At 39.5% G+C, this 27,132-nt stretch overlaps 1 protein-coding gene and 2 long non-coding RNA genes across 3 annotated transcripts; all 3 read right to left on the bottom strand.

Annotated features, from left to right (window-relative positions):
• Window positions 1-2,857: 2,857 nt before the first annotated feature.
• LOC115005109 (CUB and zona pellucida-like domain-containing protein 1) lies at window positions 2,858-10,190 on the bottom strand. Its single transcript, XM_029426919.1, has 10 exons — window positions 9,714-10,190; window positions 7,541-7,682; window positions 7,283-7,426; window positions 7,118-7,183; window positions 6,598-6,656; window positions 5,474-5,664; window positions 4,723-5,123; window positions 3,996-4,095; window positions 3,436-3,637; window positions 2,858-3,331 (listed from the first exon to the last, which is right to left on the bottom strand). The coding sequence occupies exons 5-10, from the start codon at window positions 6,632-6,634 to the stop codon at window positions 3,195-3,197; spliced, it is 1,068 nt and encodes a 355-aa protein (XP_029282779.1). The 5' UTR covers window positions 6,635-6,656; window positions 7,118-7,183; window positions 7,283-7,426; window positions 7,541-7,682; window positions 9,714-10,190; the 3' UTR covers window positions 2,858-3,194.
• A 290-nt stretch (window positions 10,191-10,480) lies between these two features.
• Window positions 10,481-11,661, bottom strand: LOC115006467 (uncharacterized). Its single transcript, XR_003832060.1, has 3 exons — window positions 11,536-11,661; window positions 10,862-11,000; window positions 10,481-10,773 (listed from the first exon to the last, which is right to left on the bottom strand). It is a non-coding gene; the product is annotated as an uncharacterized LOC115006467 (long non-coding RNA).
• Window positions 11,662-15,686: 4,025 nt separating this feature from the next.
• On the bottom strand, window positions 15,687-17,819 carry LOC115004975 (uncharacterized). The gene is made up of 3 exons (XR_003831904.1): window positions 17,748-17,819; window positions 17,544-17,612; window positions 15,687-17,188 (listed from the first exon to the last, which is right to left on the bottom strand). It is a non-coding gene; the product is annotated as an uncharacterized LOC115004975 (long non-coding RNA).
• Between the last annotated feature and the right edge of the window lie 9,313 nt (window positions 17,820-27,132).

Below are 27,132 nucleotides of genomic sequence, written 5' to 3'. Positions count from 1 at the left end.
AAGTCCTGCCCCCCCATTTTCAGGCTGAGGGATGACGAGGGATGAGGGACAGCGAGGGATATACATTGTTTTTCTTTGTGTGTGTATTTGGAGACCATTTTGAAGTATTTGAGCTGTATTATTAGTTTAGTTTAGTTCAGTGATATAAAATGTTAATAATAATAATAATAATAATTAAAAACAGTATAGTATAAAAATGCAACGCCGGGTTTCAATGGAGTCTGAATCCTGTGTAAATTCATCACTTGTGCCACATATTTAATACAGCAGTGCCCTTTTGCCCATTTCCATTTTTAGAGTTCTCTTAAATAAACTCTAAAATAGTTTACGAGCAGTGTATTATGACATATTTGATCAAATTTATTTGTATTTTCATATTATTTATTTAAATATATACATATATATATATATATGTATATATTTAATGATCTTTTTTTTTCAATGTTTAAAAACGTTGAAAGAAAAAAGTATACATGTTATACATCTACAAGGCAGGGGGAGAACTGAACCTTCTTCCTTAATAGTTCCCACTTTAGTTTGTATTTGTATGTGTGTGGCGTGTCAGGATTACTACACAGATGTGGAAACAACTAAATGATGAACTGAGGCATAATGTTGTTGAAATTGCACTTTTAGGTTGTTCATAATGTTTTGTAAAAAGATAGTTCATTAAATGTGAACATGTTTAGAATGTATTTGTACTTTTTTGCAAAAAAACAAAGGGAAACATTTTGAGATCTCGTTATTTACAGGTTATTATGATATGATGTTACTGCTCCGGCCCACTTGAGATCAAATAGGGCTGCATGTGGCCCCTGAACTAACATGAGTTTGACACCCCTGATATAGAGTCACATACTTATATTTTATTGTTTATAATAATAATAATAATATCTTTAGGAACTCCTGAATCCGACTAACACGCCCTCTATGGTTGAGGCAGAGCTGGAAGCTGATGGGGGATCATCGTCAATTTCCCTGATGGAAGTCACTGAGGTAGTCAAACAACTCCACAGTGGCAAAGCCGCAGGGGTTGATGAGATCCGTCCAGAAACGCTGAAGGCTTTGGGTGTTGAGGGGCTGTCTTGGTTGACACGCCTCGTCAACATTGCGTGGAAGTCTGGGACAGTGCCTAGGGGTTGGCAGACCGGGGTGGTGGTTCCCCTATTTAAAAAGGGGGACCAGAGAGTGTGTGCCAACTACAGGGGTATCACACTTCTCAGCCTCCCTGGTAAAGTCTACTCCAAGGTACTGGAAAGGAGGGTTCGGCCGGTAGTCGAACCTCTGATTGAAGAGGAACAATGCGGATTCCGTCCTGGTCGTGGAACAACAGACCAACTCTTTACTCTTGCAAGGATCCTGGAGGGGGCCTGGGAGTACGCCCATCCGGTCTACATGTGTTTTGTGGATCCGGAGAAGGCGTATGACCGGGTCCCCCGGGTGATACTGTGGGAGGTGCTGCGGGAGTATGGGGTGAGGGGGTCACTTTTGAGGGCCATCCAATCCCTGTACGCCCAAAGCGAGAGTTGTGTCCGGATACTCGGCAGTAAGTCGGACTCGTTTCCCGTGAATGTTGGCCTCCGCCAGGGCTGCGCTTTATCACCAATCCTGTTCGTGATGTTCATGGATAGGATATCGAGGCGTAGTCGTGGAGGAGAGGGGTTGCAGTTCGGTGACCTGAGGATCTCATCGCTGCTCTTTGCAGATGATGTGGTCCTTATGGCATCATCGGTCTGTGACCTTCAACACTCACTGGATCGGTTCGCAGCCGAGTGTGCAGCGGTTGGGATGAGGATCAGCACCTCCAAATCTGAGGCCATGGCTCTCAGCAGGAAACCGGTGGATTGCCTACTCCGGGTAGGGAATGAGCCATTACCCCAAGTGAAGGAGTTCAAGTACCTCGGGGTCTTGTTCGCGAGTGAGGGGACAATGGAGCGAGAGATTGGCCGGAGAATCGGCGCAGCGGGGGCGGTATTACAGTCACTTTACCGCACCGTTGTGACGAAAAGAGAGCTGAGCCAGAAGGCAAAGCTCTCAATATACCGGTCGATCTTTGTTCCTACCCTCACCTATGGTCATGAAGGCTGTGTCATGACCGAAAGAACGAGATCACGGGTACAAGCGGCCGAAATGGGTTTTCTCAGACGGGTGGCTGGCGTCTCCCTTAGAGATAGGGTGAGAAGCTCAGCCATCCGTGAGAGACTCGGAGTAGAGCCGCTGCTCCTTTACGTTGAAAGGAGCCAGTTGAGGTGGTTCGGGCATCTAGTAAGGATGCCACCTGGGCGCCTCCCTAGGGAGGTGTTCCAGGCACGTCCAGCTGGGAGGAGACCCCGGGGAAGACCCAGGACTCGGTGGAGAGATTATATCTCCTCACTGGCCTGGGAACGCCTCAGGATCCCCCAGTCGGAGCTGGAGGATGTGGCCCGGAGAAGGGAAGATTGGGGTTCCTTACTGGAGCTGCTGCCCCCGCGACCCGATCCCGGATAAGCGGTAGACGATGGATGGATGGATATCTTTAGTGATGCTTGTTTATTGAGTCCTCAGTTCACCACGAGAGCATAAATGGTCAGTCGATCAACAGAAAGTAATCAGTAACTACTTTGATAAGTGATTAATTGTTCAAGTCCTTGGATTTGTGTCTGTTGATCAAACTGAACAAGCCATTTGAAGAAGTCGTCTTCAGCTTTAGATGCTTCCTGACATTTGATGGACCACACAAACCAATTGAGAAAGTAATGGTTTGATTAATCATTAAAATAGTAAGTTGCAGAAGTGTGTGTTTGTGTGTAAGAGAGAAAGAGAAATAAAGTGGACAAAAACAAAAAGATATGTAAGAGAATATATGTTTTTATTGATCATTAAGCACGTGTATCATCAGTTAGGTCAATCCTTTTGTCATGCAATACATAATAGCAGAAGCATCTGTAAAGGCACATGGGATCTCGGGGTAAACAGTAAACTTCACAAGTAAACAATCAGCAGCTGCAGTGCTTGAACATCCTCAGTGTTGATTCATATAAAACTTCCTATTTGCACAGGTACAGAGTATTTCTAAAAGTGTTGAAATTAAATGTTTTATTTAAATTTGCACATAAGAAACATGAACACCCAATATCTGATAGCAAAACCAATTTAAAAAAGCTTGTTGTTAAATGTCGTTAATACTAAAATTGTATTCTGCACATGCCGCTTTCTTAACGTTCATCTGTGGGTAACGGTTGGTATTTCACCTTTGACATTCTGACTTTGTACAGAACCACTGCACTGATCATGCCGACAGCTGCAAGAAGACATCCAGCGATGAATACCAGGTTCAGATTCAGGTTGACCGCTGGAGGAAAGAGAAGCACAATTTAGATTAGATCTTGTCCAAAGTCTAACTGGGACTCAAACTATGCAGGTGTGTTCTTAGGAAAACACTCCCTGTTTTCATACCTGCGCTCCCGGTGCTTTCTGCTGATCTCTTTAAACGCAGGGGACCCTGGGAAACAAAGTGCCTTGAACTCTGAGCGTGAGCCTCTCTCTTTCGGTGGTGGTGATGACCGGTTGGCAATGAGGGAGTGTTGATGCATCCCTGCGAGCACCTGGTGCCGTGGCTCCCTGCCTCACACATCAGGACTGAACAGCTGATGTACACCTGAAGACAACAGAACATGCTGTCATTACATGATCGTCAGGCATCAGATCCACAATTACTAAAGTCAAAATTTGTAACAACCAATCGAAATGTGGAACCGAATCTGAAAACACCCGACACGATTACTACATTTAGAAATCCATTAAGAAATTGTTGAACACAAATGAAAGTAGATAAAAGGGAAATGGTTGTTTTCCATCATATTCCTTTGCACCTGTCCACAACACCAAGTGTGCATTAGAGAGCATTTAGTAATAGTCAGATAAAAAAAAAGGAAATTATGAATGTAAGCTATTTAGAGATATCACAGAAGCATTTACAGTCCCTTGCTCCAGTATCACCACAGTCCATTCTTCACCTGGTCATTCAAGCCGATGAACTTGAAGGCCTCCATGCTGAATCTGAATTCTCTCGGGTTGGAGGTGGGATGCACTTCAACAGTCTGGTCTACTAAACACCTGGCCACAGCAAAACAAACAAACAGGTAAGAAATATTGCTTCTGTAAGTCTTTGCCTCACAGTTGGTGATATTAGAGGTTTCACAGGTATTGTTCTGTTGATAGTATTTACATGATAAGGGAAAGTAGTAAAGGTAATGCCAAAGATAAAGTAGGTGAAGCGTTGACTTTACATCCTGACTTGGTTCTGTTTCTTAGATAAGCCTCTCAGGTTAGAGGAGGTAACCAAGGTGATAGAGAGACACTACAGGTGAATGTAACTACTTTACATCACCATGAAACCTCCCAGTTCATTACTTATACTAAGGCAATTTGTTTTTCATGTATTTTCTAAAATGTTATGTTTTAAATATGCAAATGAGGAATTATGTAATGCTAACTTTTGGTGAATTTAGGAGAAATCTACAGACACAAATAGACAAAGTTAAGTTAATTAAACTCCTCTAATCTGAAAGAAGACGAGTTATCGGAGAAATAGCCCAATCACTTCCATCCATCCACTGTGTACTAAAGGGGCCTCTCATTCACACCTACGAGCAATTTAGTTCCAAACCTCTGATGTAAACAGCAAATCTTTATCAATATGTTATGTTCTCTGTTGCCACTAGGTGGTGTACTCATGCTTACCCATTTTCAATGATGGAGTAGGTTGGCCAGTAGTTTGGGGTGTCATAAGGTGCAGCGCTGCAGGACTCCACAAACAGCTCGGTGTTGTTGACTGTAGACGTGGCCTCTATCTGCATGTAGATCCTGTCCCTCACGTCATACTCCAGAGGGTATGTATTTGGATCAATCATGGTGCGGAATTGATTGTTCGGAAAGAACTCAAACTGGTAGGTGAACGTGCCGAAGCCTTTGTCCCACACTGTGACCATCCTCCTGTGTGCTGTGAAGCCCAGTGTCACGTTTCCATGTTTGGGGTACTGGCAGTAGAACTGCACCTCCAGCAGGTGGTTCCTGGTGATCAGGTCATGTACGTTGTCCACCGTGGTGATTTCATTTTTAAAAACGAGGTTTTCATCATCTTCCTGCAGAGTTAAAGGGGACACATTAAGCTCTGTCTCAAACGCACCGTGTTACCTGTCTCTTTAAGCCCCCTCCTGAAAAAGCCTGCTCTGTTGGCTTGAGAATAAAAGTGCACTGTGGTCGTATATTCTAATGAATGTGACATAGCAAGATGAGCTGAATCTGAATGGCTTGCTGAATCACATGTTTTGTGAGTAGGGAAGGTTGGTAAGCACTCCAGATACCCACATGTATGTGCACAAGCACTGCAAGGTCCCTTTTAAATATTCGGTCCTATACTGCTAATGAAAAGCAACAATAGCTGAGAGAAGAGCACAGCGGGTCATGAAACAAATGACCCTCCCTGCTTTACCTCGATCAAAGTGCCACAAGCGTTGAGGGGGACGACGGCGATGATGTGAGTGCTGTTGGAGTGTCTCTGCAGGCTGCAGGCCGTGTTGCTGGGGTCATTGAGTCGCAAATGATCCTCATGGAGTCCAGGGAAAGTAGATTTTGTAACCTCTACTGTCATTGTGGACTCACTGCAGATCACATGGGATTTAACTAGAGCAAAAGATATATAAAACAATTAATAAATACACATCATACCAAGGGTGTCACACTATTCCACAGGTGGCAGTAATGTTCCAGAACTGACAGGGAAGAAGAACGCAAGCTAGTAAACATTGATGTAAACATTGCAGGATTTTAAAAATTGGCTTTGCAAATGTTTTGAGGAAAGAAATGCTCTCGACATGTTTGTTAGAAAATTACTTTAGTTTGTTTACAAGAAAACTCCGCAGGGCGCTTTAAGTTGTGTTTTTGTCACGATCTGGTTATACTCTGTTTCCTGTTTTATTTTGTAAAGTTCACTCCCCTTTTGTCCAGTCTAGCTGTACTTCCTGTCTGTGTGTTTTCCCTCACTTTCTGATTGTTAATGTGTTCCTCCTGTGTCCACTCACCCTGCCCTTGTGTCTTTGCCTTTCTCCCTAATCTGTGTCTTGTTCCCTCGTTTAGTGTCTGGGTATATATCCCCGTCTGTCCCAGTGTGCCTTGTCGGATCGTCATTTATGTTACGTTGTTGTTACCTGTCGTGTCTTACCCCGTGTCTACCGCTGGTTGCTTTGTGTTTTCAGTTTTATTTGTTACTTTGTATTTTCACTAGTTGTTATAGTAAAGCTCTCTTTTCGTATAATCCTCGTCTGCTGAACTGCATTTGGGTCCTCTCCTAAACCACATAACAGTTTTCAACAAAAAGAAAGTTTCTCAGTTCATATAAATTAAGAACTTTGGTGATATTTTTATGTAAAGATTTTGTTTCAACACAGCAGCCCTGCTGAAGTTCATGTTCTCTAATGTACAGCAGCCATGCAGCCGATAATGATACAGTAACATGACATTTAGCATGTGAAATATTTGGTGAAAATAAACACATTTACAGTTGTAGTTAAACGACAACATTTTTTGACATTGAACTAAAGTATCCCTGAGACTCACCGATGGTATGACCGATGCCCACCAGAACACACCTCATCTCGGACTGATAGATGCCAGACCTGAAAAGCATCAGCGAACACTGATCAACACTTTATCTGAGGAGTGAAGTCTGTGACACACTCAGGCTGTTTGTCTCGTTAAAATCATTACTGGTGTTTAAAGTGTGTATGTTGGGTAACTTTAACCACATTTTCACTTTCTTTTAAAGTAAAACAATATGCCGACCATTGATTTGTTTATGTTCCTGTCCTTTGTATGCAGAAGCTATTTTCCTAGCATTCTTGAAACATGTTAACTAATTTAAATAATATTAATTATAAATGATACAGTTTGAAATGCAGACGCAATCATGAATTGGATTTTGTAACTTTTGTTACACATTTGACTTCTGACTTATTTTAAATCCTGCCGCGTTTCTTATTTGTTCATAGCGTTCTAATGTTCACGTCAGACTCAGCTACATCATCAGCAACTTTACCTTGTTGCTTAGAGAAACACCAAAAACGGAAATATTACTTACTGTGAAGATGGAGTGGGGTGGTAATGAGTGTAAGAGTGTATGGGTTGAGGGGTGCTTACAGCGGACCTGCGAAATATGTAAAAAGTGAAATCATGGTTTTACACACACACGCACACACACGCACATACTTATTGTATTATAAAGGACATTAACCTCAAGGCTCACCCGGTCACTGATTCAACTGCAAAGCAGATGGGGTAATGATCTCCCAGGTCATTTTGGACAGGCGTCCACCTAATCACAAACTCCCCATGTGTGGTCCTGTGCTTGGTGATATTCAGTGGCCCACTGATGATGATATCATGAATCCTATGAAAGCAAAACAAAGAAAACAGATTTCCTCCTTATTACTGATATTATCTGAAATTGATGAGAATGTTCTGCCGCCACAAGGCTACAATGATCACGTTGATTCTCACTTACGTTGCGTATGTAGCTTGTGCTTTGACTCTGATCTCCACTTCTTTGTTGACCTCTGCTTGGATGCTGACTCCATTTTCAGGTGTTGGGTGCACAAACTTTGGCAAGTAGAGTCCCTCCTGACATGAGGGAGCAGGTGGGTCCACTAGAGTTAAAAACAAATATTAATTTAATTCCTAAAGTGCAATAATTAAAACCACTTTTCCACTTTCTGTGGATCACAGCAACTGATTTTCATTAGCTGTGAAATTCAAAATATCTGTAGCAACATCAGGCTGTAGCGGACATGCTTTTCTGCTATTACTTTCCTGAAATTTGGGGGTAGATGACTAATCTTAGGCCATCGTCCAGTAAAAAGCAAGTATCTCCCTTCGTAATGATTACATTTGTTCAGATGAACTACAGTGTTCCTTCACATGTTGAGAAAATGTACCGACTTCTTAGGCTAAATGAACCCTTTATATGTTGCTCATTTAGGTGCTGCCAGAGCTGCAACATGAAAGTCTCAACCCAATGAAGGCAGTGCAGCAACATGTGTTTATTAGTGTTGTCAAGTAGGTTGAGAATCAGCAGGCCTTTTTCATCTCCCCAACTTTCCTTATTCAAACCAAGGAAACTCCCCACCTCTCCTTGGTCAAACCAAGGAGTGAAGTAGGTGACACAGACTGAATGTTATAAAGGTGATTCTTAAATGCTCAATTTAATGGAAGTGATTCAGAATGTTATAAGTACGATTACATCTAAAAGATGTGATTTAAAAGACTCGAATTTAGGAGATAGAATTCACAATGTAATTGTGTGGAGTAACATTTGATACATGCCATTTTATGAATTAAACTATAGAATACATGTTCAGCTTAATGATCTGGAAATAAACTCACTGGCACCTCGCTTAAGGAGTCACTTAATAACTCATTGAAAGCATGGCCTTATCACTAGGAACATACCTAGGATGTTAATGCTCACCAAGTGCGTTCATGATGGGTGCCTGGAAAGAATATATATAGATAGAAGATAAGAGACTCTAGCATGGCCTTAAATGGACAAGTGATTGAGGTACATAGTTATATCCTAGGACCTTCATTAAACAAGACGTCACAGTCATATTGTGGTCCGTAGGAACAAATATGGATTTAGGAAGAGCGGCGCAGAGGCGGGCACCAAATGGCCTATATAAGAAGCGAGCTGACACAAGCTCGAGGTTATTTCCTCTGCGTCTTCACCCGAGATGAGAGATGTGAACACTACAACACCAAAAAGACTCTGGAAGAAGTGATCCAAGTTGCTGACCGAAGCGCAGGATATGAGTAACCACTTTCCCAACAGCTTGGACTCACAGATTGGATCCTCAGAGTTTTCTATGCTCACTCTGCAAATAAACGATTGACATGGACTGACTTCAAAATACTTTCGACAAAGTCAAGAGCGGCCCAGAGGCCTTCGTCACGCAGGGAGACTAGGAATGCTAGAACAGGCGATCCGACCTCTCTCTCTCTCTCACTCTCCCCACCGATAAGTAAATCAGATAGACATGGCAGTTATGTGTTAGGGATTTATATTATAGTTAATCAATTCTGATAATCATGTTACATGTTGTTTTGAATAAATGGAAGCTGTATGCCTTGCCCCTGCTATGATACTTAAAATAAAATAAATCTTTTGATTTAAACCGAGAATTGTGCACATTAAGAATTTGTATCTTTATGAGGTATTTTATAAAGGTTTGGAGCGATTAACATCTCAGTGGTTCTGTTAATGGTGGTCTCTAGCAAGTAGATTAAACATGTCCCTGTGGTCAATTCCTGACAACTAACTAAACCTAGTCAATACCAAGTGCACAGATCATAGAGGAGAGCTGTCAGACGACCGTGACCGGTGGTAGCCGCCAAATTCACATTGCTATTCAATTTGGCGGGATTATTGGTGCAAGCGGGATAGACGGTTGTATACAGGCAGTAGACACTAGGCTAAGTCTCCTTGGCACCAACTTAAATAGTCACTATATTCTAGTTAAGGCGGAACTTGATAGGATTAGGACTTGGACCCGTTAGTTGGAGAGTTGGTCGAGACTCGCCCCTGAGGCACCAGGGCGCGACCTACGCGAATCTAACAGTGTGGATTGACTCATTTAAAAATGTGGTCAAATAATAATGAGGACAAGTAAAACCTGACTCACCAAGTAAGGAGAATTGCAAAGGTAGTTTACTGAGAGGAGGACTGGAGGCATGCAGGGGTAGTGCTGCTGATGGTGGTGCTGCAGTTGTTGGTGCTACAGTTGTTGGTGCTACAGTTGTTGGTGCTGCATTAAACCACCACCATTGGTGTGTTGGTGCTACAGTTCTTGGTGCTGCTGTAGACCACCACCATTGGTGTGTTGGTGCTACAGTTGTTGGTGCTGCTGTTGTTGGTGCTGCAGTAAACCACCACCATTGGTGTGTTGGTGCTACAGTTCTTGGTGCTGCTGTAGACCACCACCATTGGTGTGTTGGTGCTACAGTTGTTGGTGCTGCTGTTGTTGGTGCTGCAGTAAACCACCACCATTGGTGTGTTGGTGCTACAGTTCTTGGTGCTGCTGTAGACCACCACCATTGGTGTGTTGGTGCTGCTGTTGTTGGTGCTACAGTTGTTGCTGCTACAGTTGTTGGTGCTACAGTTGTTGGTGCTACAGTTGTTGGTGCTGCTGTTGTTGGTGCTACAGTTGTTGGTGCTACAGTTGTTGCTGCTGCTGTTGTTGGTGCTACAGTTGTTGGTGCTACAGTTGTTGGTGCTGCTGTTGTTGGTGCTGCTGTTGTTGGTGCTACAGTTGTTGGTGCTACAGTTGTTGGTGCTGCTGTTGTTGGTGCTACAGTTGTTGGTGCTACAGTTGTTGGTGCTGCTGTTGTTGGTGCTACAGTTGTTGGTGCTGCAGTTGTTGGTGCTACAGTTGTTGGTGCTACAGTTGTTGGTGCTACAGTTGTTGGTGCTGCTGTTGTTGGTGCTACAGTTGTTGGTGCTACAGTTGTTGGTGCTGCAGTTGTTGGTGCTGCTGTTGTTGGTGCTACAGTTGTTGGTGCTGCAGTAGACCCGTGGTTTATGGCTCGTCTGTTCCTCCTTGCACTCAGTGGAGACTTGTGGGATTGGGTTCCATCAGAGTAGGACAGAGAGATGGGTCTTTGTGGGAAGTCCTCCACCACCAACTCAAATGCATTAACTCTTGGGTTGGCATTGGTGTAGCGGTAGTGTAATAAGCAAGAGTCCTAACAATGTGAACATTTAGTAGTTAGGTGAGGCAAAGCATCAGTCAGGTAATGGACAATGTATTAGGAAATACATTTTTGGACTAACCTGATCTAACACGAAGCCTGAAGGTAGGTTACAGTTGGAACATTCTATATTTCTGATACTTCCATATCTGCATCGAACTTTGTCGCCATCAGGGTCAGAGGACATCAGCTTGTATGTCCGTTGGCAGTTCTGGGGAACTCTTGATTAGACAAACAACATGAGTAAGTAACACTTTGCTAAGGATCCGTTACACAAAAGGATTAAATCATCAGAGTTATGAATGCACATCTGGATAGCTAGACAAATGCAAGAAGTAACGTAGAATAGAGTTCTTAACATGTTACATGCAGAATCACAAATACTGTTACTGCAATTCATAATAAAGAAAGAAGAATATGAGTTCATTTTATTGTTTTGTTGAAAAAATATTCAACTGATTTTGTTTTGTTTTAAAGACTGCAACTCTTCCCAACAGGTAAGAGAACACTCTTGTTATTAGATGAAACAAAACAATGAAAGCCATTTATGTTTATGTGATAATAGCATTTTCCAAATAATTCTGACATTTGTTTTGGTTTGTAGACAAACAATCTCATTATTTTCAGTATTTGTTCCCACCTGTCTTTTTTTTGTATTATCACTGGGGCAGCAAGAAAGGACGTTTTCCACAGGTTCTTTAACAACATAATTAAAAGTTATTCCTAACTATTTCATCCTAACGTCAGGGAACTTACCGTAGGAAAGGTAGAATGGCAATATCTGGTGATCTGTTTGGTTTTCCAGTGTCAGATCTTGATCCCAAATCCAGTTGAGTCAGTAGATTCCAAAAATTAACCCCGTTACGTGTTCGGATCCAACAACAGCTTCTTGCCCTGGTATGTGTGAAAACAACACTCTTCAAATACTGTATCTAACAGCTGATACTTTTATCATGATACAAGCATAACAAATAACAAAAAGCTCACCTCAATTGAAAAGGTTTGTCATTCGGGACATTTCTTGAAGTGACTGTTTCAGTTTCACACCATTGCCTGTTATATTGTGGAGCGTTGGTGCTCCTGTCAAGTACGCCGCTCTGAGTGCTGGAGATTGAGCCACACGAGCCGGTGTAACAGTTCCACCTGTGGCGGTGCCTACACCCATCAAAGGTTGCCCTGCTGCGAATGTCCACCTATGGAAATAAATATATAAGTTATATGATTCTATAATGCTACACATCTTAAGAAGGGTGCAAATCTTGAAATGAATAAAAGTAAAGAAAACAAGAAAACATAGTGATAATAATAATAAAGGTGATCGAATATAAGATACAAAATAAAAAGGTAGAGGGGGAAACAGCAAAAGATCGTCCAATGCCATAAGAAGAAATCAAAATATCATCCATATCCTCCACAATGTCAGATACGCTGTGAAGATGAGGTAACCATTGTTCTCATTAAGCTTTCATGCTTTTTCCCTTTTTTTGGTGAAATAATTCCTCTTTTGAAAACCTAATCGAAAAAGTCATCCCTTTTAGCAAATGTGAAATTCCACAGCATTCTTCTTTTTATGTGAAAAAGCTTTAGATCATTTTGCAATTTGAAGGAAAATACTTATCAAAGAAAAGTTGCTAGTTTTTACAACATTAAATAATTTAGGGTATACTCAAGTTTATGTGTCTTCAGTAAAAATACAAAACACAAGAGCATCATTTTAAAGTCAAGAAGACAACAAGAATAAAAGCAGGAATCAAAAATAGAACCAATTTGAGCGTTTTCACATTTTTTATCCAACATTCAACTTTTACTCTCAGAGATGTGGAAATGTGGACGTACAATTGTGACACATGTGCCCCAAAAACCTATCCTGGGGACGTATGATGGGCGTCTGCTGTGGACACTCCGACATATGTAAAATAACCTCCAAGCACCAACAAAACATATCTTGAGTTGTAAAACATACAAATATCTTGAAAAGTTAAAAAGGTTGCACACTTTTCGTCAAGAGAGTTTTACTGTTTCAGAAATGAAGATAATTACCAATAAAGCCGTGGCAGAGTAATACAAATAAATAATAATAGTACATTTTATGTACCTCTTTTCAATGTGCTCAAAGATGCTTTACAAGATAAAACAAATCTAGATAAAATAATTCAAAACATAGAAAAAAAACAAAGAATCAAAGTGAAATATATTCAATAAATAGAAAAAACTGCAACTGAAATGAGTTTAAAATTGTCTATATTCTACCAGAATAATCAGAGTAACTGAACCCATATACAATAACAGCAATAATAATAATAATAATATAGTGATGCGTAGCATTAAAAGTTGTATCTCTCACTCTTAATGTTCCATCAGGGTTTCTTCCTTTGTAGGTGAAGGTCGCGGTTCCCCCAAAGTGATGTGATGCAGACGCCAAAGAGAGCAGGAGCAGCTGAAGCAGGAGCACCTGAGTGGAAGCCATGATGCCGTGAACTCACCTGTGTCTGGAGATCATCTGCTGCTCACATCTACCTGCAGTATCTTTATATACATTTGATTGACCAGAATAAGCCGGCTGCAAAACTGGTTCCACAACATTTTACTTTGACCGCTTTGTTTAAAACTCCAACAAAAACATTATGTAAGCCATAACAAATCATAACTTTTATGAAAAAGGATGTTGCTGGCAGCATGGAGACATCCTGTTCTCAATGCAAATGTTAAGGAGTTGAAACTGAAACATTTCTGATTCCTTCCTTCCTTATTCTTCTTCAATCACTAATTAAAGGGAGTCGAACTAGCTAGCAAGCTACTGCACAATGTAGTGAAACTAGTTTAATTACATGTAGTTCATTCCTCCCCAACACTGTAAAGCTCCATATTGGTTGAAATAGCTCAGGTGTGAAGTCTTTTGGGCTCTCCCACTGAATATAAACATTGTGTTCGTGTTGTGTGGTACTATTATATTATATCTTTTATATATATATATATATATATATATATATATATATATATATATGAGGGAGCCACACTATAGGCTGAAATGCTTTGTTTTGCACATGTACTTGTACTGGACTTTGGTATTTTATTGTATACAACAATATCATTTGGATTTACTTTCTTTTTGTACCTTTCTCCTGTGCTGCTGTAAAACCTCATGTCACCTCCTTTAACATCTGTTAAGGTTTTTAATCAACATCTATGTTTGGTGGTGAATTTCAACTTGTTTACATCTCCTCCTATATAATTATTTGACCCCCTCTTTATACCTGTACACATCACTGTCCATATAATTATTTAACTACCTGTTTATAAGTTATTTATCCATTACAGTACATATATTTATATGCATACATGTATACAATCTGTTTTTTAACTGCTGCACTATTTTATGTCTAATTAGATTGATCTAATACTTGATTTTCTCTCATTCACAATTGGAGGAAGCCTGATATTTAAGAATTGAATTTCCAGTGAATGCTTCTCTGTGATCGTTGTGTACATGACAATAAAAAGAATGTGAACTTGAACTTTTCCTTTTTAAATTGATTAATTACAGGGATTTGCAGTGCGGTGGTTATTCTTCACATTGTAAATGTCGGGTTTCAGGTAACACATCTGTGCAAAACACGCACTGCCAGTCTAATGCTTATCAAGATACAGCTACAAGGAAGTAAATGCACGCACAGCACTGAGCCCAATGTGCTCATCAGGGATCAGGTGTTGTTTTGAATGCAATGGAAGTTATGAGAAACATGAGGACAGGTAATGGTCCAGTTCACCTGAATATCTGAAGACAACCTTCACATTCTGAAAGGGAAACTAAGAGTCCATGCTCATCTAATAATCAGTATCTTCTTATCTTTACTGATGTGCTGAGAATTCAAAAACAAGAGCGTTAATCTGACCCTACAGTGTGTCACTTACTGCAGTATTACAGTCCTTTCACAGCGTGACGCCACACATGACACAAACAAAAGTCATATCACAAATCACAATGACACTGGTCTGCATGTGATTGCATACTCATAAAGAAATATTAAAAGAAATAGCCTAAGTTGCATAATTGAGGCACGAAAGAACCAACTAGAAGACATGAGAGGAAAATGTACGTGAAGTCCTGAAAATACCAGTTCATGTGTATTAACTGAACGATGTCGGGTGAAGAGGGAGCTATAAGTTTATGAACAATAAAAATAAAATCAATTGGGTATCAACAGTGAAGGTTGTGGGAGATAGAGTTTGATTTTATTTTTTGTAAAGCTGAAAACCTGAAACCTGAGAGCTTTCGAAGTGTCAGTAGTGAAAGCATTGAAGTGAGTTGTGGTTGGGGAAGTTCCCGAATCTGAATAGCACAAATAATGTGATGGAAACAAAAACAAAAAAAGCCATGTTTGACACGTCTGTGCTTTGTTGTTTTGTTATGTCTTCATATCGATTCAGATTATTGTGGATGGACAAGATAAAAAGTTCACAACATGTGACTAACTAGTTTAAGTTACTGCACATTATTGCAACGTGATCATTCTGTAGTCGCCCCCCCACCGAGTCAGCTGGCAGCAGCTGGATTTCTTTCACACACACAATCGAAGAATAGAATCTGTAGTTTTTAGCTCTTAATTTCCCCGATTTAAAAACCCCATAAGAGTCTAGAAATATTCAATGAATGAGCAAAATAACAAAAATAACAGATGCAGTCATTTGATTTCCCGTAACTGCGCACGAATACACTAATGTCACACAACATAGTATATCAAAGATCACATGGTTGAGAGACAACATCTGCCTGTTTTACATTTATTGTCCACTTGATGACACAGTAGAGAAAATGAAGCACCATGAAGCTTCGGCCCATAAGTGAACCAATTGGAGGGAATGCTTCATGAAGCTTCATCTCGCCATCACTACTGAAAACACAAACCAGGATGACACGAGGGAGCACGGGGAGGCACGCAAAAACATCAAGTAAGAAGGGCTTAACATGGATGACGAACCGACAAGGAACACTGAGACAGACAGGGATATATATACACACAGACACTAATCACAGAAATGAGACAAAGCAGGAGGAGAAAGGCAAAGACAAGGGTAGGGCGGATGGACACAGGAGGATCAAAGCAACAATCACAGAGGGAGGGAAGAAAAAGGACAGGAAGTAACAAAAGACATGATACAAGGGGGAGTGAACATTTCAAAATAAAACAGGAAGCAAGTACAACAAGATCGTGACGTTGCCTCACTTAACACGTTTATTTTTACAGCACAAATTCCTTTCAGTTTTTCTGATTCGCGTTTGGCTCAATTCTTGATTGAAATTTTTTTGTGTGTGAAAACACTGAATCATTTTTGTTAATCACAATAACTTTTCATTTTCATTATTTCAAGAACATTTGCACAAATACCATTTGTTGATCATGCATGTATATACCATAACTATCTATAAGTGAGGAGGGACTATTTGTTTGTTTTTACTGAACTGCCAAACGTTTTTACTTTGTTGCTGATTTGTTTTTCATCATTTTGGGGCAAAAGTTCTGTTCACTGTTTGTGACTTTACATGAAAGATCAAATGTTCATTATTTCTGGTTACAGTACATGTAACACGTTGCACTGTGTACTACTTTCTCAGAAAACTCTGACCTAATGTGGGTGGTGATGGCCTAGTGGTCTAGTGGTACGCCTTCCAAACAAAACTGGCTGCCACCATTGTACCCCTGAGCTGCTCCAGGGAGACTGTCCCTGTACTTAGTTCACTGTAAGTCGCTCTGGATGAGAGCATCCTCTAAATGACCTGTAATGTAATGTTGAAATTTGAATAGTAAAGCTTAGTGCAAACACAATAGCATTGGACAAAACATCAAAACAGTAAGCAGTCAGTGTCATAAAGAAATGTGTTGATGAGAAACAATCAGTGACACAAACATGCTGGTTATATCCACATCTTCTGGTCCCGGTATTGAAACTATGAGATTTATGACTCCTTCATATATAGTGCTTTGATGTTGATGTTTGATAAATGCTCTTAAAAGATCTATATTGTTGCCAGATTCATTTGTCTTCATGGATCAAACTTCAAGAACTTCATCTTTCACCAGAAATGCAAAGACACATCCAACACTTTTCATTCTCACACACTTAATGCCGTCTCACTCTATATAAGTAACTTCCATCTTTTCACATTGTGGACTGTGTGACAATGATTCACCACTTATACCCCAAAACATAACCTACAAATATTACACTGTAACTGAGAATCTTGTATGTGTATCAAAATGGTGTCTCTGTCTTTAGTCTGTCTCAGAGTTTGGCAGGAGTTGGTATTTAACTTGGGACCTCCTTGAACGGTAGATCACCACTCCGCATCCCAGGAGGCAGCCAACAATGAAGACGAGGTTCATGCCCAGATTCAGGCCCGGGCCAGACGCTGAAATGGAAACACTAAATTAAAAATCAGCATGTTGCTCGGTCTGAAGCATTATAATAGTCGGGATTACAGCTGATAACAGCCATTTAATAAGCTGATAACAATTGAAACGGGTGGTGCTATATGTGCATTGAGTCGGTTGCCAGTTTATGAGGTACACATATCTAAAACTAATGAAGTCTAATACAACAGTCCTGCAATACATCCTCCGCTCAGGAAGTTTAAAGTGTTCAGTTTGTGGTGAAACTGTTTCATTTAACTAAAGTATCATTTTGTAGGATGTAGTCTGTGGCTCTGTTGAACTGCATTGCGTTATACTGACAAGGGTTTCTAGAATGTGTATGTGCACACTCACCTTGGCTGTTAGAAGTTTTAGCCAGGTGCAAAGGACCTTGGGAAATGGAGTGGCTGGAAGACTGGGCCACTGTCACGGTGGGGAAAAGGTGAGAACTCAAATGCAAGACGGCAGACGAGGAAGTTAACAAAAAGAGGGCTTTATTCAAAAAGCTTATAAAATAACAAAAATACAAAAGGGAAAAAGTAAACTGAAAAGACAAACCAGGATGACACGGGGAGCACAAGGAGGCACGAGGAACCATCAACAAACAAGAGTGACACATGGATGACGATCTGACAAGGAACACTGGGAAAGACAGGGATATATACCCACAGACACTAAACGAGGGGAACGAGACACAGCTGGGGAGAGAAGCTAAAACACAAGGGCAAGGTGAACGGACACAGGAGGAACAAATCAACAATCACAGAGGAAAACACACAGACAGGAAGTACAACTAGACATGACATAAGGGGGCGTGAACACTTCAAAATACACAGCTTGTGACTGAGACCCCAGCCCCTTCGCTCCCCTCTCTTCCCAAGACCCCTTCGCTCCCCTCTCTTCCCGGGACCCCTTCGCTCCCCTCTCTTCCCGGGACCCCTTCGCTCCCCTCTCTTCCCGAGACCCCTTCGCTCCCCTCTCTTCCCGGGACCCCTTCGCTCCCCTCTCTTCCCGAGACCCCTTCAATTCCCTCTCCTCTCCAGAACCTAGTGCTCTCTCTAGCCCGGACTCCGGAGCGACTCCGCCCACCTCCTGCCCGGCCCCCTGAAGGTCCACTTTGACCATTGTATGTATACTTTAGGGAGCAGGAATCCTTTAAAAAAAAGAAAAGAAAGATACTTCATCACACATATACATTACTGGCTGCAATACTTAACACAACTTGTATATTAGCATAGATAGATAGGTAGATAGACATACAGACAGATATACGTTTGACTCCTTACCTGATCCAAAGAGAAACCTCCAGTCAGACCACACAGTTCACACTCATGTCCGCTTGAGTTTATTGGTAATCTGCATCTGACACGATCACCATCAGGGTCAAACATTGTCATGTTGAAGGATCGAGGGCAGTTCCTGGATACTCTGTAACATGGAAATCAACAGGTTTGATGGTATACAAATCTCATGGGTCCCAGGTTGTAATCGTTTTACTTGATCACACTTTCATGACTTCTTGTACAGATATTTATGGAGCCCAGAGTTCATTTAGTACAAGCATGAGGTTAATATTTTTGGTTTTTAATGAAATATCTTTACAACTATTGGACGGATTGCTATATTTGGTTCAGAGATCCATGGTGACAGAGTTACTTAGCGAGGCTTATAGGGAACCAAGCGTCGTTATTTTGCAGCCATTACATTGTGTGATCAACATTTACTCCATAATGATAAGTTAAAGTAAGAACGTAGTCTATTGCCACTTTAAATGATAAACAGTTTATTGTACGCATCTGTGTCTCACAACAAACCTGCAAGTGTCAAAAACAAAAGAAGGAAGTCGGGTGAATACCTGAGAAGAGGCAGCATGGCAGTGATGGGAGAGATGTTGGATTCACCAGTATCAAATCGCCTTCCCAGATCCACATGTGCCATCATTGTCCAGGGACTCCTTGTGCCTCTGACGTTTGATTAACTACATCGTGTACTGACTACAAAAAGGTGCAAAACAACAACAACGAAAAAGAGGCAAAAACAAGCTGAAAGGAATGTTGTCCAACGCAACTTTCATCTAAACATGACTCCTCCTGATGATAAATCAAGGCATTTTTGGATTACTGCCACAGATTGTTGAACGCATTCTCTGTCAGTGCACACCCACACAGACCTTTTGTTCTTTGGGCGCTTGATTGTTTCCTTATTGAACATTTTTGCAAGTCTCACACGCAATGTGCTGCTAAGACCACGCCTTGCAAATCTGCCAAATTATACAAGGAAGCTACTGTACTACTGTAAATGTCTGATCATGTGCTTTTCACTCGGATGATTGACAGATTATTATTAAGACTTCACTGACACTGACAGCTGGAGTTTCTGTTACCTCACAGATTCATATTATACAAACATGTGACACATTTACAAAATGAGTTATTGATTAAATTATCCAACCCTACGGAAAGTTTAAATGTGCTCCACCTCCACCATTGGTAACATTACGAGTTAAAGCTTCAGTAACAATTATCCAATATTCTGATATAATAATATAACTCTGAAATACTTTATTACCTTTATTTACATTTTGCTGTTAATAACTTGTACTACTAAGTTCACTCAAGTGAAATCTTGATTGTAAGACTTGTTTTTATAGAGACGTACTTCTGCCACCACTGAGACCCCCCCCCCCACCCCCCCACACACTAATTCAGTGAGTTCAGATCTGTCTTCACATTAATCTGAGGCTGTCAGTGTGCTTTGGGACATGTTTGCTTGTCATATTCTTGTCACAGGTTAAGTTCTGGGAAGCCGCTCAGCCTCTGGTCTGATGTTGATCTGCAGATAAGAAAGAAGCATGTCAATAAGAGAATGTAGAATAATCTTCATTCAATCTTTACTGACAATGCATGGGAATTTATCTTGAGAAATTCTATCAATGCTGACCTGCCACACTCATTTATAGAAAAGCATCTCCTTTTAAATGTTTATTTCACCTTGTACCTGCTGACTGCCATATCTTTGCACCGTGTGACAAGCAAGAAAGTCACTTGAGCACCGGAGCACGTTTGTGCGACATGAGTGGAAGGTGCATGTCTCCTTTGTCATGGCTTGTTGAAGAGTGGCAGCTCCACATCTGTTCTAGCCGGGCTGCAGACTCTGCTTCTACAGCTCGCACAGCAGGAGAGTTTCCCAGAGGAGTAGGGTATATATCTATACATGTATATGTCATGTATACAGAGCAGCAACCATTGATTCCTCCAATGGCTGACTTAACTTCAGAGGGTAAATAGATTTTCTTTCTGTAAACGGTTAGATGGGAAAAGTAGAAACATGTAGCAGATTACATGTTTTATTCAACTTGCACTGGTTGTGTAAGTGAATAATAAAACAGATATGTAAAGTAATATGTGTTAGGTTACATCCTTCACAGACTTCTTTACATGCAAACAATACAACTTTATTACTTCAATGTTCAACGGGTCGTAATCATTTCTTTGTAACTTTAAAAACGGTGGTGGACATCACAGTCCTTTACATTTATCGTCTTTCTTTTATTTTCTGCACCAAATGTTTTAATAATTTCATGTGACAGTCAAATGCATAGTTATTTTCATGCTATATTCACTGCAACACAATTAAAAACAAATACTTTCAAGCCAACAAAATGTGGAAGAGTAGCAGCAGATGTTCTCAAGGAGAGGGTTCTGGCTGAGCGCAAATAATAATAGTTTTCTCAGTCTGCATTTATATTAAGCAATAGCTTGATATAAATCAACAAGGAAGTAATAATAATTTTCCCAGAATGCAGACAAGCAACAATGTTTCCTTTGTTTTTACAGGTTGCATTACAGTAATATTTACCACTCCTCTTGGTAAACCACAACCTTCTTCTTCTTTCTTCTATTCTCCTGCAGGTCTACCCACAAATACTTTCACACTAATTATACGGTCTCATTGTTTTGTTTATTGGACAGAAGATCTGGTCTGATCAGGTGCATTCCAGAACCTCCCTTCTGGTCACAGATACAGATATGTTAAGATCAGAGCCAACCGAGTTAAAAAGTAATCCTGAAATAACACAAATGACCAAGCTTTGGTAGAGCGACGTGCAACACAGGGAGTTAATTCATAGGCTGGAGGACGTGAATACATAGGGATGTGCAAAACATCCTTATTTAGTGATAGATCACCATCATGGACTTGTTGTTCTGTGATTTAATTGTGTTTATATGTGTATTGTTTATTGTGCTGTAGCACAAATTGCCCCTTTGGGGATATTAAAGTTTTCTAAAGTCTAATTGCATAACACATTTCATGGCAGGTGGCAAAACATGCACTGCTGTGATGTAGTTACTTATTGAAGCTAAAAGTCACTTTTATACTTTTCTAGCTAGTATAAGTAACCTATGTTTGTAATAAATATGTGGACTAGCAAAGACACAACTTCATACCCTCAACAGATACATTTCACTCTGTCAAGACTCAGAACTCTTAACTGAAAACCTTTTATTGAGTTGCGATCGTAGTTTGACTCCCGATCAGATCTTCTGATGTATTCTGGGTCTGATGGGCGGGGCTGCTGCTGAGCTCAGCACGTGGTGTCAGGTTAGTCATCACCTCAATATGTAGAATGTATTCTTGTTTCAAGTTACGAGAAACATTAACTTTGCCCCTCCTCCTTTGCAGCTGCAGGTTTACAGTAAGCAGATCTCCTTCAGTCAAGTGAACAATAACGCCCAGTTATTCTGAAGGCAACATGTGGCTCATTAATGACTGGAATTGAGTACGACCTGTGATATTCCAAAAGGGATCTTTTGGGTGAGCCTGGTTCCAGAAGTAAAAGTTATTTCATTTCAACGTTCATTTCCCTCGTTAGATAATGTTAGCTGACTCCCAGTTGAAGCACTTCTGCATCTTGGATTGGCATCAAACTCATCAGCACGAAAGATTAAGTGAGAAAATATCTGGATCTTAATAAAAAGTTGAAGGTGCAAACCTGTCAACTTAAAAAAATGTGCTAAAAAGTAGTAATTTGGCAAGAACCATACAATTACAGAGCCTCGAATCCTGTATCATCTGCCACTTACAGAGAAGACTGATGATACAATCTGACTTATATTAATCAACTTTTTCATTCTGTATCAATTCTGGATTGATTCTGCAAATTTGGTGCCATGTTTGAAATTTCGATGACTATTCAGTATTCAATTCAGTGTAACAGCTTCTCACCTCCGAAGTGATATAAGGTGATATAAGGTGATATAAAGTGATATAAGGTGATATAAGGTGATATAAGGTGATATAAAGTGATATAAGGTGATATAAGGTGATATAAAGTGATATAAGGTGATATAAGGTGATATAAGGTGATATAAAGTGATATAAAGTGATATAAGGTGATATAAGGTGATATAAAGTGATATAAGGTGATATAAGGTGATATAAGGTGATATAAAGTGATATAAGGTGATATAAAGTGATATAAAGTGATATAAGGTGATATAAAGTGATATAAGGTGATATAAGGTGATATAAGGTGATATAAAGTGATATAAGGTGATATAAGTGATATAAAGTGATATAAAGTGATATAAGGTGATATAAGTGATATAAGGTGATATAAAGTGATATAAGGTGATATAAAGTGATATAAGGTGATATAAAGTGATATAAGGTGATATAAAGTGATATAAGGTGATATAAAGTGATATAAGGTGATATAAAGTGATATAAGGTGATATAAAGTGATATAAGGTGATATAAGTGATATAAGGTGATATAAAGTGATATAAGTGATATAAAGTGATATAAGGTGATATAAAGTGATATAAGGTGATATAAGTGATATAAGTGATATAAAGTGATATAAGGTGATATAAAGTGATATAAGGTGATATAAAGTGATATAAGGTGATATAAAGTGATATAAGGTGATATAAAGTGATATAAAGTGATATAAAGTGATATAAGGTGATATAAAGTGATATAAGGTGATATAAAGTGATATAAGGTGATATAAAGTGATATAAGGTGATATAAAGTGATATAAGGTGATATAAAGTGATTATAAGGTGATATAAAGTGATATAAGGTGATATAAAGTGATATAAGGTTGATATAAGGTGATATAAGTGATATAAGTGATATAAGGTGATATAAGGTGATATAAGGTGATATAAAGTGATATAAGGTGATATAAGGTGATATAAGTGATATAAAGTGATATAAAGTGATATAAAGTGATATAAAGTGATATAAGGTGATATAAAGTGATATAAAGTGATATAAGGTGATATAAGGTGATATAAGGTGATATAAAGTGATATAAAGTGATATAAGGCGTTTGGCTGATGCTGATTGACTGAACTGCTTAATTTACGGTTTGAAAACAAAAATACTGACTACAGACATTTTATTTAACATTTCTGATGGGACTTTTCAGTCACGAGTGAGTGACAGGCTATGATTAAGACATCACTGAAACTGACAGCTGGGTTTTTATATACAGAAGACTACTGTAAACATCGACATACTTAAGCATTTTGTGTTAACAGGTAACACATCAATCAAACTGACTCTGAATGTCACTGTGGCAGAAGGGGGGGGAGACTCAGACAGCTGGTCATATAAGCATGCTGGTAACCTGGTTCTGGTCTCTTCTGGCGGGGTCCAGGACGTGGTGCAGCAGAACCACATTTAAGTTGTGTTTCGTGAGGCCGATGTTACCTGTGACAGCCTGTTTGTCTTCACCCAGCCTCCTCTATATCCACCATTTTAACTGAGGGAGGACAGGACGCGCTCACAGTCACTTCAAATAAACATCTAAATGTTTTTCCAGGGATTTCAGTGTTAAAGAAGCTGTTTGTGTGAGAAGGTTCTTAATGTTCTTTGCACAAGCAGAGTGGGACACTGGCAACAGAATACACAAAAACCTACATGTGCAATTCTTAATTGTGTTACCTTTTCAAGTGCGAACACACTGCACACGCAACACCTGTGTGAGAGTCATGTTCATTCATTCATTCTTGAAATGACTCATTGTTTGTTCTACAAGATTGTTGTGCGCTCATGCAAGAGGCTTGTGAATGAGTTCATAATCACATGAAACTGATATCGAGGTTTGAACAAATTGGACTCCCCACACATCAGAAGAACTGCTTAGGCCTCTTGGATGAGTTGAGAAATGTCTTCAGGACATCTTCATCTGAATACAGCATCTAAGCCTGATTATAGCTGTGAAACAACACGTCATTGTGAGCATGTGTTCTGCTGATGTTAGCCCCGTATAACAATTGCAACTTAACAAAAACACAGCATTCTGCTTATAATGTGATTAAGACTTCAAATGTCCATATCTGTCCCCTATTTAAAAAGAAAATCCCATTTAATCGACAAATATATTATTTCTCCATTACAGATATTGTTCGATTGATCTGTTGTAATAGTTCATAGAGTCTCAAACGGTCTGAGTTTTATATTCACACAAACTGAACTGCATGTCTGCATATTGTCACTTTCAACACCTGAATTTTAGGGATGGGATTACAAATATCCATTCCCTTCTTACGGCCAGATTTAAAGAAATGTGGATGTTTTAAAACGTCTTACACTACAGTAGTTGTGTTTCAGTTTCAACTCCTTAACATTTGCAATGAGAACAGGATGTCTCCATGCTGCCAGCAACATTCTTTTTAATTACAAGTTATGATTTGTTATGGCTTACATAATGTTTTTGTTGGAGTTTTAAACAAAGCGGTCAAAGTAAAATGTTGTGGAACCAGTTTTGCAGCCGGCTTATTCTGGTCATTCAAATGTATATAAAGATACTGCAGGTAGATGTGAGCAGCAGATGATCTCCAGACACAGGTGAGTTCACGGCATCATGGCTTCCACTCAGGTGCTCCTGCTTCAGCTGCTCCTGCTCTCTTTGGCGTCTGCATCACATCACTTTGGGGGAACCGCGACCTTCACCTACAAAGGAAGAAACCCTGATGGAACATTAAGAGTGAGAGATACAACTTTTAATGCTACGCATCACTATATTATTATTATTATTATTATTATTGCTGTTATTGTATATGGGTTCAGTTACTCTGATTATTCTGGTAGAATATAGACAATTTTAAACTCATTTCAGTTGCAGTTTTTTCTATTTATTGAATATATTTCACTTTGATTCTTTGTTTTTTTTCTATGTTTTGAATTATTTTATCTAGATTTGTTTTATCTTGTAAAGCATCTTTGAGCACATTGAAAAGAGGTACATAAAATGTACTATTATTATTTATTTGTATTACTCTGCCACGGCTTTATTGGTAATTATCTTCATTTCTGAAACAGTAAAACTCTCTTGACGAAAAGTGTGCAACCTTTTTAACTTTTCAAGATATTTGTATGTTTTACAACTCAAGATATGTTTTGTTGGTGCTTGGAGGTTATTTTACATATGTCGGAGTGTCCACAGCAGACGCCCATCATACGTCCCCAGGATAGGTTTTTGGGGCACATGTGTCACAATTGTACGTCCACATTTCCACATCTCTGAGAGTAAAAGTTGAATGTTGGATAAAAAATGTGAAAACGCTCAAATTGGTTCTATTTTTGATTCCTGCTTTTATTCTTGTTGTCTTCTTGACTTTAAAATGATGCTCTTGTGTTTTGTATTTTTACTGAAGACACATAAACTTGAGTATACCCTAAATTATTTAATGTTGTAAAAACTAGCAACTTTTCTTTGATAAGTATTTTCCTTCAAATTGCAAAATGATCTAAAGCTTTTTCACATAAAAAGAAGAATGCTGTGGAATTTCACATTTGCTAAAAGGGATGACTTTTTCGATTAGGTTTTCAAAAGAGGAATTATTTCACCAAAAAAAGGGAAAAAGCATGAAAGCTTAATGAGAACAATGGTTACCTCATCTTCACAGCGTATCTGACATTGTGGAGGATATGGATGATATTTTGATTTCTTCTTATGGCATTGGATGATCTTTTGCTGTTTCCCCCTCTACCTTTTTATTTTGTATCTTATATTCGATCACCTTTATTATTATTATCACTATGTTTTCTTGTTTTCTTTACTTTTATTCATTTCAAGATTTGCACCCTTCTTAAGATGTGTAGCATTATAGAATCATATAACTTATATATTTATTTCCATAGGTGGACATTCGCAGCAGGGCAACCTTTGATGGGTGTAGGCACCGCCACAGGTGGAACTGTAACACCGGCTCGTGTGGCTCAATCTCAAGCACTCAGAGCGGCGTACTTGACAGGAGCACCAACGCTCCACAATATAACAGGCAATGGTGTGAAACTGAAACAGTCACTTCAAGAAATGTCCCGAATGACAAACCTTTTCAATTGAGGTGAGCTTTTTGTTATTTGTTATGCTTGTATCATGATAAAAGTATCAGCTGTTAGATACAGTATTTGAAGAGTGTTGTTTTCACACATACCAGGGCAAGAAGCTGTTGTTGGATCCGAACACGTAACGGGGTTAGTACTTGGAATCTACTGACTCAACTGGATTTGGGATCAAGATCTGACACTAGGAAAACCAAACAGATCACCAGATATTGCCATTCTACCTTTCCTACGGTAAGTTCCCTGACGTTAGGATGAAATAGTTAGGAATAACTTTTAATTATGTTGTTAAAGAACCTGTGGAAAACGTCCTTTCTTGCTGCCCCAGTGATAATACAAAAAAAAGACAGGTGGGAACAAATACTGAAAATAATGAGATTGTTTGTCTACAAACCAAAACAAATGTCAGAATTATTTGGAAAATGCTATTATCACATAAACATAAATGGCTTTCATTGTTTTGTTTCATCTAATAACAAGAGTGTTCTCTTACCTGTTGGGAAGAGTTGCAGTCTTTAAAACAAAACAAAATCAGTTGAATATTTTTTCAACAAAACAATAAAATGAACTCATATTCTTC

The sequence above is a fragment of the Cottoperca gobio genome, chromosome 3 (assembly GCF_900634415.1).
Source record: "Cottoperca gobio chromosome 3, fCotGob3.1, whole genome shotgun sequence".
NCBI classification, from domain to species: Eukaryota; Metazoa; Chordata; class Actinopteri; order Perciformes; family Bovichtidae; genus Cottoperca; species Cottoperca gobio.
This window is presented reverse-complemented; position numbering and strand designations above follow the sequence as displayed.

Coding starts and splice junctions, on each gene's coding strand:
- LOC115005109 (XM_029426919.1), bottom strand. CDS start 6,634: ATGAGGTGTGTTCTGGTGGGCATCGGTCATACCATCG. Junction 5,124..5,473: donor CTTGTGGCACTTTGATCGAG/GTAAAGCAGGGA, acceptor TTAACTCTGCAG/GAAGATGATGAAAACCTCGT. Junction 4,096..4,722: donor TACTCCATCATTGAAAATGG/GTAAGCATGAGT, acceptor TGCTGTGGCCAG/GTGTTTAGTAGACCAGACTG.